General features: G+C 43.6%; 1 protein-coding gene across 1 annotated transcript in view; it reads left to right on the top strand.

Moving 5' to 3' along the window:
• The first annotated feature begins 1,867 nt into the window (after nt 1–1,867).
• Nucleotides 1,868–10,581, top strand: part of LOC141110161 (indolethylamine N-methyltransferase-like) — a 57,755-nt gene continuing 49,041 nt past the window's right edge. The window contains exons 1-2 of the mRNA XM_073601371.1: nt 1,868–2,054; nt 3,710–3,917. Of these exons, the coding sequence (XP_073457472.1) occupies nt 1,904–2,054; nt 3,710–3,917 (359 nt within the window). The 5' untranslated portion in view covers nt 1,868–1,903. The remainder of the gene's footprint in view (nt 2,055–3,709; nt 3,918–10,581) is intronic.

The raw sequence follows: 10,581 nt of genomic DNA, 5'->3' as shown, positions 1-10,581 counted from the left end.
CCTCTGACCATCTCTGTACCATGTCTGCATCCTCTGACCACCTCTGTATCATGTCTGCATCATATGACCACCTCTATACCATGTCTGCAATCTCTGACCATCTCTTGTCTAGTATCATATCTGCAGTCTCTGAGGGGGAGCCTGGAGAGGCATTAAAAGTTAGAACGCCGCCGGGATGGGGATTACGGGAGGAGTCGGTGTGGACTGTGGAGAAGAGACTATAGGATAAAACCAGAGCCACCAAGCTGGAGCCAACTGACTGAGACCTGCATGGTGCACCTGAGAGGAGGTCAGTGACAGCGCCATCAGTCTGGGAGGGGGGGGGGTCACTGGTGTAAGGGGGGAGTGAAAACAATAAAGGTTCCCCCCCTGCTTTTAACAGATGGTTAGACAGGTTAATTTGGTTGGTCAGCAGACGTTGAGCTATGGAATTGTTTTTGGCCTCCTTTACATCAGAGTTTCCCTTTACATCAGGTTCTGCAGAATTCCCCCTGCAGACTGATGGAAAGGGGAACACCTGGAACTCTGATGTGGGGGGCACTCTGGTGACCAGAGTCCACCTTCTGCAGAGTGAATACACTAATGTAAGGGGGTTACTGATGTAAGGTTTAGTTAGCACACATTTGCAAACGCATGTAAAAGCTGCAAGGCCTCGTCATGGCACCCTGTGTTGCTTGCAGTCCTAACACTACAAATTTATAAGTGTCTCCACAGTGGAAGCACATGCATGGAATGGATAGATGTGGGGCAGGTGAGCCTGGAGGCAGCCCATGCCCCCTTAAAGGAACAGGAGCACACTGGACACCCAGCAAGAACACGATGGCAGCGAAGGTGCCCAGAGTATCCCCAGACCATTTATACGAACATTAACAAAAAACTGGCCAGTTATAGGTGGGGGCAGTGGCCAGTTTTTTTGTTTCTGATGTAAATGAGAATGTAGTGGACTCTGGTAAAAGGTGGTCTCTGGTGACCAGAGCACCGCCCCCCCCCTTTACATCATGGTTCCCCTTTAGATCATGATCTGCAGAATTCCCCTTTATGTCAGAATTCCCTTGCACTGTAAGGGGGAATCCTGCAAACTCTGATGTAAGGAGGAACTCTGTGCTTTTGACATTGTTTAACTTAAAGACTTTACTAATAGCACTAGCTACATGTTTATAGTGTAAATATTGATCTTTGCACTGTTTAGCAGTGAAAAAATGTCATTTTAGGTACTTTTGCAGTGTCATAAAAAAAATTGGCTCTGTCAGTAAATTTAATGAATTTTGTCAGTAAAAAATTGGCACTGTTTGTAAATTTTGGCATCCTGCCAGTAAATTGCACTTCACGGGGGTTGGCAACACTGAATCCTGGTGACCAAATACAAGAAACGTCTTACCTCTGTGCTTGCCAACAAGGTTTTCTCCACCAAGTACTAAGTCATGTTTTGCATGGGGATCAAATACTTATTTTACTCACTGAACTGCAACTCAATTTATAGCACTTGTTTTATGTGGTTTTTCTGGATTTTTGGTTAATATTTTGCCTCTATCATTTAAAATACACTTATGATAAAAATGATAGACCCTTAAACTTACAAAATCAGCAGGGAATCAAATAATGATTTCCCCCACTGTATAATATTTGGGTGTTCTAAGTAATTTCCTAGCAAAAAATACAGATTTTTACTTGAAAACAACAAATGTAAAAAAAATCCTGGTCTTAAAGTGGTTAAACCTTTGCAAACTCAGATGGCAATCATACCTCAGTCAGCACTATTCCCATGACTGCTTTATAAATATATTTATGATTATATTACAATAAAATGTAACCACCTTATTTCAAAAGAATATAAATAGAACTCAAACATTAAAGCTTAGTTGAAAGCAGAAATCAAAGAGGTGAAGTTCAGCATTGCAGGACGATGGATTCCACAACACATAAATTCTATCACGTACATGGAATGGATTCCAGAAGTTTTCTGGATTTATTTTTCTCTAATAAGGAGGACATGGTCTTTGCAGAGGATACTTTAACATTTCCAATGAGGATGATTCACTATCAGTTCAGCACCGGTATGTGCAGCTTATATTGATGTTTTTAACAAAAAAGACTAATGTTGTTAATAAATCTAAAGCCTCGTACACACGATCGGATTATTGGCCAACAGAGCGTCAGACTTTTGTCCGAAGGGCGTGTGCCGGGATCTTGTCTTGCAAACTAACGGCACACAATTGTTGGCCAACAACAAGTGAAGTTGTCGGAAAATTTTAGAACCTGCTCTCAAACATTTGTGGCTGGCAATTCCGACAGCAAGTGTTCGATGGAGCATACCCACGATTGGACTTTCCGACAACAAGCTCACATCGAACATTTCCCGTCGGAAAGTCCGACCGTGTGCATGCGGCATTAATCATTATATTATCACTTTTTATGTATTTGCTTGCAAAAGGTCAATTCACAAACATTATCATATTTGTTTTCTATCTTTAAGCCCCAGTTTACACTTGTACGACTTGTCATGCAACTTTGGACCCCAAAGTCACATGACAAGTTGCACCCCATGTTTTCCAATGAGTACTGTTCATATTTGTGCGACTTAAGACTCATGCACACAGGGTGTTTTTCCTACTGCTTTTAGGAGCATCATGCGTTTTTTTTTTACAGATTTAAAACGTCTTTCCATGTTATTCTATGTGTCCACATAGGCTTTTAGGAGCTTTTAGTGGCAGGGGCATTTTCAAGCTGCAAAAAACCCCAGGCCAGTCCGTTTTTAGGCAGCAGCGTTACAGCTGTAAAAACGCTTGACATGGCTAAATGCATGTTAATGCTGTATACAGCATTAAGCCACATCAAGCGTTTTTAAGCTGTAGTAATTGAATTTGGGAGTGGAAAATAGAAGAGGGCAGAGAAACGCTGCTAAATGCTAACACAGCATGTAAGGGGGAATCCTGCAAACTCTGAAGTAAAGAGAAACTCTGTGTGCATTAACACCATTAACGTCAATGCAAAACACTTGTAAAAGTGCGTTTTTCCTGATGTCGGTACTGGCTTTGCAGCTTGTTTTTTTTTAACGCCCTGTGTGCATGAGGCCTTAAAGTCACAGCGACTTTAAAGTAGTTTTTGTACTACTTTGGTCAGATTTTCATGCAACCTGAGGCCCATAGACTTCAATGTAAACCCTCAAAAGTCACATGAAAGTTGCACCTGCATCATATACATGTGTGTGCGACTTTGTAGAGCACACGCAGTCACATGGTCTAAGCCAAAGGCGCAACAAAGTCGCACTCGTCCAACGTGGCATAAAAGTTGCATCAAGTCACACTGTAAAGTCACAGTGGAAATCACACAATTTTGAAGTTGCACAAGTGTGAATGGAGCCTAAATGATCAGAACAGATGTAGAGCAAAGTGACTGTTTCTCTGCAAATGGCCCTCTGACCCCTTTATACTCACCTTACCCCCTCTCTCTCTCTCTCTCTCTCTCTCTCTCTCTCTGTCTCAGCTCCTTGCTTATCTGGTGCTTTCATATATGGAGGATAATGTGACATATAATGGCTGGCCTACCAGGAAATCCCAGAGCCATATTATATATTGGTTGAGATTTTTTAAAGCTATTTTCATCTAGCAGTGTCATTAAATGCCAAATGTTATGAAAGTGTGAAATCTCTTTTTTGGCAGTGAAATTAGTTTCGGGTAAGATAACATCTGAATCTCTAATATTCCTCCAGGTCGAGTTAAGGGTACATTTTTGATTGACATCAGCCTTGGTTCCTTCATTCACCTTCTTTATTCCGCCTCCAATTCCTTCAAAAAAATAGTCCTATTAAGATTCCAAGAGAAATGTATTATGGAACTGAATAGATGGTTACATGACCATACCGGAGCATATGATTGGTCGCATACATCATCAGCCGCAGCTGAGTTAGAAGGAACGAGGTGACTTGTCCCCTTTCTGATTTTTGCATTTTAGGTTACAGAAGATTGTTTCTTTAAAGGCAACTTCTATAGTTTTTGAGTATATTTAATTTATTAAGTTGGTTAAAATACAAACTTTTTTTTTCATGTTTTTAGTCATGTAACTTTGAAATATTGTATTTGAAAAGTTCAAATCTATATTTTCGTCCAGCAGATGGAGCTCTCAGCTCTTTATAATGTTTTTATTCTGGGCTCTCCTTATCTACTGTGTTGAAAAAGCCTATTCACATTGTTTAAAGTAGAAGTCCGGTCAAATCTAAACTTAACCCTGCTCTCACCCCCCATTCTAAGCCCTATACCAACTACTCTGTAAAGAAAGGATGTCTATGCTTACCTATTCTGAGGGCCCTCCAGTCCGAACCGACTACGGATGCCCCATAGTAAGCCTAAGGGTGAAGAGTAATCACTGCTCAAGGCCTGTCTCCACCTGTACCACCTCCACTGCACACTACCAGGTGCTGGCCCTGTCCATTACAGGCTTCACAGTAGAGGAAAAGGGTCTGGTCGGCCACACATCTGATAAAATCACCTTAATTTAGACATATTCCGAAATAGACTCTCCACATTGTACAATTGAGGGAAAATAGCACTAGCTGGTGTGCAATTTTCCCTTGATTGTACATTGTGGAGTGTCTATTTGGAATATATCTAAATTAATGTGATTTTATCGGCTGTGTGGCTGACCAGACCCTTTTCCTCTACTGTGAAGCCCGTAACGAATAGGGTCAGCACCTGGTAGTATGCAGTGAAGGTGGTACAGATGGAGACCAACCTTTTTTTTTTTGATCAAATCCTTTTTATTAGTTTTTCAGGTTATACATTATTCATCATAAACAATATAAAAAAAAACATTCCTTTATATATTACCCCATAACACAGTCAGAAACATATTATCTTATCCATGCTTTTTTCTTTACCCCCGCACCCCCCGTCCCAACCCCCACCCCTATCACCCTATTACCCACCCTCCTCCCCAAACAGTTGCTTCTATTAAAATAGCCATATCTTAAGCTTGGCAAAACTTGTTACCCAATTAGAGACCCAGTGCTTAATGCTTATTCCCTCGTATATCAATTCACCTCTCCCCCACGTTCGCACCCCCCCAGATGTTGCAGCTGGGCCGCCAGGAAATACCTATATGGATGAGGCACCGCCAATCCCCCCTCCCTGTTAGGGCGCTGCAGGGTCTGGAGACTGATCCTGGCCTGACCCTTCCTCCATATTAACTCGTGAAAGAGAGAATTTATTTTTACAAACCAGTCCCTCCGGACCCAGACCGGTGAGTTATGTAATATATACATTAATTGTGGCATCCAAATCATCTTGATCAAATTTACGCGGCCTGCCATAGACAGGGGGAGCCGACACCAGATGTCTTTCTTCCTTTTAAACTTTTCTAATAGCGGAGCTAGATTGTCTCTAATATACTGGGTTGGGTTGTTAGTTAAAACTATACCCAAATACTTGAACTTCTCCACCACCCTAAAAGAGGGTATCCCCTGAGGGAGAGAACCAGTAATCGAGTCAACCGGAAGAAATGTAGATTTCTCCCAATTGACTATTAGCCCCGATATCCTCCCAAACCCTTCCACCAACTGCATTGCCTTTACTAGTGATGGCCCCATATCACCCAGAAATAACAGTACGTCGTCGGCATATAACGCTATTCTTTCCTCACTCCCTTTTCTTTTATAACCCTGCAGACCTGGTGAGTTTCTTATTACCTCCGCAAAAGGCTCCATTGCCAGGGCGAACAGCAGGGGCGACAAGGGACACCCCTGCCTAGTTCCCCTCTCAAGGGAGATCCGTTCTGAGTATGTGTTGTTTATTTTTAATCTAGCGCTGGGATGCTGATATAATATCTTAAGCCACTTAATGAACAGGGGGCCGAACCCAAATTTTTTTAGTACCCACCATAAATAGCCCCATTCCAGGGTGTCAAATGCCTTGGCAATATCCAAGGACAAGACAATCCTGGAACCTGCATTCTCTACCGGAGTCTGGAGATTCAAATAAGTCCTTCTTATGTTTTTACTGGTAGACCTGTTCTGCATAAACCCAGATTGATCCGGGTGGATCAAGGTAGATATACATTTAATCGGCCTGGCTGCCAGGATTTTTGCCAGTATCTTGACATCCGTACCCAGCAATGAAATTGGTCTATATGACGATGTATCTAATTGATTTTTCTCCTCTTTCTGAATTAGTACTATAATAGCTTCAGACATTGACAAAGGTAATCTACAAACTGCAGCTGACCAATTCAATGTCTTCAAAAGCTCCGGGGCCAACACCTCCCCATATTGTTTATAAACCTCAGATGGCAATCCATCAGGGCCTGGGGACTTCTGGTTCGGCATATTCTTTATTGCTTGCCCGATTTCCTCCAATGTTATCGGTGCTTTCAGACTATTCATATCTGTGTCTGATAACACCGGTAAGTCAGTACCTTCCAAAAACTTTCTCCATCTCTGCTTGTTCAGGGCAGTGACGCGTCTTATATAGATCCCTATAGAATTCTACGAATGTTTCATTGATTACACAAGGATCTGATGAGATATTCCCTTCATTTGTTTTAATCATGGGAATTATTGAAGAGGGTGAATTAGTTTTGGCCAATAAGGCCAACATCCGACCCACTCTTTTCCCCTCCTCAAAGTTCCTCTGCAAAACCTTCCTGTTTTCTGCTCTTCTCATTTCTTCCTTTTTGTATTCTTGTTGCTTCATTACCCAGAATTCTCGATTTTCCGTAGTTGGATCTAATACTTACTTTCTTTCTGACTCCAGAACCTCTTCCCTAATAAGCTCTCCCCTTGCCCTTGTTTGCTTCTTTATTTTTGATATCTGTTGAATCAAAAGCCCTCTGAGGTATGCTTTCAAGGAATCCCAAATCACACCCCCCGAGGCAGTACCAGTATTAAATTCAATAAATTCTCTCAATCTTAAATTTATTTCGTCCCTATTCCCCACTAACTCCAACCATGTTGGATTTAATGACCACATTCTCAGGCCACCATTATCCCGCATGGTTATTGTCAATGTCAGTGGCGAGTGGTCAGACACCCCCCTTGGTCGATATTCAATTCTACCTATTAAGGGTTGGACTTCTTGATTACCAATGGCCATATCAATACGGGAGAGAGTGTGGTGGGTCCCTGCAAAGCAAGAATATTGCTGGCTAATGGGGTTACGGGCTCTCCACATGTCACACCACCCAACCTCCTCAAGGAACTGTGCCAACCTTCCCTCCGACACTCTACCTCCACTAAGCCCAGGCGGGAACCTATCTAGCCTGCTATCAAGCACAGTATTAAAGTCCCCTACTATGATGACCGGGACCTCTCTCTTATCCTCCAAGAACCCCAGTAGCAAGAACAGGATCTCCATCTTAAATGGGGGGGATATACAAATTTACTATGACAAATGGCCTACCCTCAATTAAACAATGCAAAAAAATAAAACAACCCAATCTATCAATACTGACATACCTGCAGGAAAACATCAACCCCCTCCTGATCAAAATACTCACTCCCCTTGTGTAGGAGGAGTATACTGAGTGATATTGTGTCTGAAATTTTTTATTTTTAATTAATAATTTAGTCTCGCCAGTCAAGTGAGTTTCCTGCAGGCATATCACTTCGGTAGCACAAGATTCTAATTCCTGGAATACAGTAGCTTTTTTCGTAGACTCACTCATCCCCCTAATGTTCCAGGAGCTTATACCAAATGTTCTAGGCTGCATCCAAAATATACAACAAAGAACAATACCAGCAATGCAAATACCGGCATGAAATTAACCTTCTAATTATGTATAGAGAAGTCACGGCCATAAGGTGGCGCTGTTCTGAACCAGTACTATTTTGTAAAAAACTACAAAGAAGAAATCTCCAGCCTCTATTTTGATAATACCAATTCACCACATATGCCCTTATTCCCCCTGGCCTTTTGGCCTTCTGCATCAAATCATCAGTACCCCCTCTTACCACACTCAGTGCTAATATTGTGAGGAGGGGACCGAGAGAGTCCGGGGGGAAATTACCCCCACACCCCCCCCTCCCACCCCTATCCAAGACAGTCTTCCTAATCCTACTAATTCTTATGGACTTTAAGTATTTACACTTCATTTCTTTCACCTTCAAACATTTTTTTAACAGTGCTCTGTGAGTTTTTACCATTTTTATTGCAACTGTGATACCCCATACTTTAAATAATCCCTTCTCCCCCCCATTGCCTAACTCGGCGTGCCCTAGGGGCCTTCCTTGTGACCTTTCTAATCCCCTCACCCCACTCCATCCACTCCCCCACCCCCCACAATCCCCCCCCCCCCGTAACCCCATCACCCCGAGGGCTAAAAAAACTCCCGTCACCAATCTAAACATTGCTCTCAGCCTTCGCTTCATCCACCCACCCCTCTCCCTCCCAACCCCTACTGCTGCAAAAAAAAAAAAAAATCTTTAAACCCGTTTCCTATAAGTGAAGAAAGAAAAAACAGAGAAAAACTTTCATTTTGCACATATGCGATTTCATCTTTATAAGTTCTTTTTGTTCTTTTCAAGCCAGTCCGTGACTCCTTTGACAGATTAAAAAAAACGGATAGTCCCTAGGGCCTCAATACGCAACCGTGCTGGATATAATAAAGCATATGGTATATTATGGTTCCGTAGGGTACGCTTAATGTCCAAAAAACCTGCTCTTTTCCTTTGTAGGTCCGGGAAATAATCTGGATATATCGAGATTTTAGCACCATTAAAGAAAATATCTCCTTTTTCTCTAGATTTTTGCATTAAATTCAACTTATCTTTATAACTAAAAAACCTCATTATCATTGGTCTCGGGTGATCTCCTGAGTATGCTGACCTGGAAGGCACTCTATGGGCTCACTCAATAGAAAAAAAATGTGAAAAAGCCTCAGCCCCAAAAACCTCCTTAAGCCACTTTTCCATAAATTCTTCGGGGCGGGGACCCCCACTTTTCTTGGGGAGACCCATCACTCTCACATTTTGTCTTTGCGACCTGTTCTCCCATTCATCCATTTTGAGCTTGTTGGTATCTAGCTGAGCTTGCATTTTTATAAAATCCTGCCGCATTGGGAATACAATATCTTCTACTTGACTAACCCTTTCCTCCACACCTTTGATTCTCTCCACTGTTTTCAGAAGCTCTTGTTTAATACTGCCAAACTCTTCGCTTAGAGCTTTCAACTCTTCCCACATCCCACTTATCGAGCTCCTGCAAGTGTTTATAGCGCATAGTACCTCTTTTAAGGTGGGTTCTTGTTCACTGACTGCGGCTGTATTGGGAATGCTATCCCCTGTTCTTCCTAGGTGCTCCCTCTCAGGACTTTTTTTATTCATTATTCTCGTGCTAACCACCGGGTTACCAGGTCCTTTCCCCAGGCTCTTTCTGTCCCCCAGAACCCCCTACTGACATTTTCCCTGGAGGTGGCTGATTGCTTTTGGCTGGGGACTGCGTGGAGCTGTGAGCAAATTTTTCCAATTTCGCTGCAGCTGCCAATGCAGCCACATTTTGGGTCCCCTTCTCCTTTTCCTTGGCTGAATGGGTAGCTTGGATAGGCATACTTTCCTGGGGCTGCTGCTGCTGATCTTCCCCCTTCTTCCTAGTCATAGCAAGCTAGGGCACTTTAGGTACCATATAGCCCACCGGCCTGACCTAGCTACTAAACAGTCCCTCCTCAGTTCAAGTATCCAGTCTTTACAATAATAAAGGATGAGCCCCAGGCACCCTGCTGTAAAAGCCACAGTCACTGTACTTTACAGTTATATAAAGATCAAGTTCTTTACCTCTCTCCAATTAGCTTTGAGGGGTATTTGCAGGATTCTTACAGAGGACCCATCCAGACCTGATGCCCTCCACTCAGGATCTCCTCACTTCACCACCCGTCCTTCACCGTCAGCTGTGCCTGGCGCGATCTCCGCCGCTCTCTCCTATGTCCGTCACGGACTTGGATCGTTCAGCCTCCCGCGGTGTCTGCAGTGTGTCGCTAGGCAACCAGGCACAGCCACAGGCACAGCGGCAGTGATTAGTCCGGGCTTCCTCTCGGAGCTCAGCTCAGCAGCACGGCAGGACAACTGATCCTTCCCCGGCCCCCTCGTTTGTCGCCACCGCCAGTCAGAGTACCGTTCCTCAATCAGCAGCCAGTGGGAGCCTTAAAAATCATAGGCAGGAACGGGGAGCTCACAGGGCATTCACACGGCTGGATAAGCCCATCCAAACAGCAGCGCTAGTGCAGCATCAGGGTCGGAGATGGGAGAGAGCACACACTCCACCACTCACACCTGCATCTGGTCACGCCCCCCGGAGACCAACCTTGAACAGTGATTACTCGTAACCCATAGGCTTACTTTGGGGCACCCTTAGTCAGTTGTCCCTCCAATACACTGAAGCCGGCTCTGGAAGCCGATCATAAGACAACCAGACCATTTTCCTCTACCGTGAGGCCTTTGGGTGATGTCACCACCCAGGTACTGCAGCCGTTGTTGGCAATCTCTCCTCTCCATGGAAGCCGGCTGCTAGGGAGATTATGTGACTGGACCAGAGCATCTTCAGAATAGGTATGTATAGACATCTTTCCTTTACAGGGCAGTTAAGATTGGGCTTAGAATGG

This window comes from Aquarana catesbeiana, linkage group LG10 (assembly GCF_042186555.1).
Source record: "Aquarana catesbeiana isolate 2022-GZ linkage group LG10, ASM4218655v1, whole genome shotgun sequence".
Classification (NCBI taxonomy): Eukaryota; Metazoa; Chordata; class Amphibia; order Anura; family Ranidae; genus Aquarana; species Aquarana catesbeiana.
This window is presented reverse-complemented; position numbering and strand designations above follow the sequence as displayed.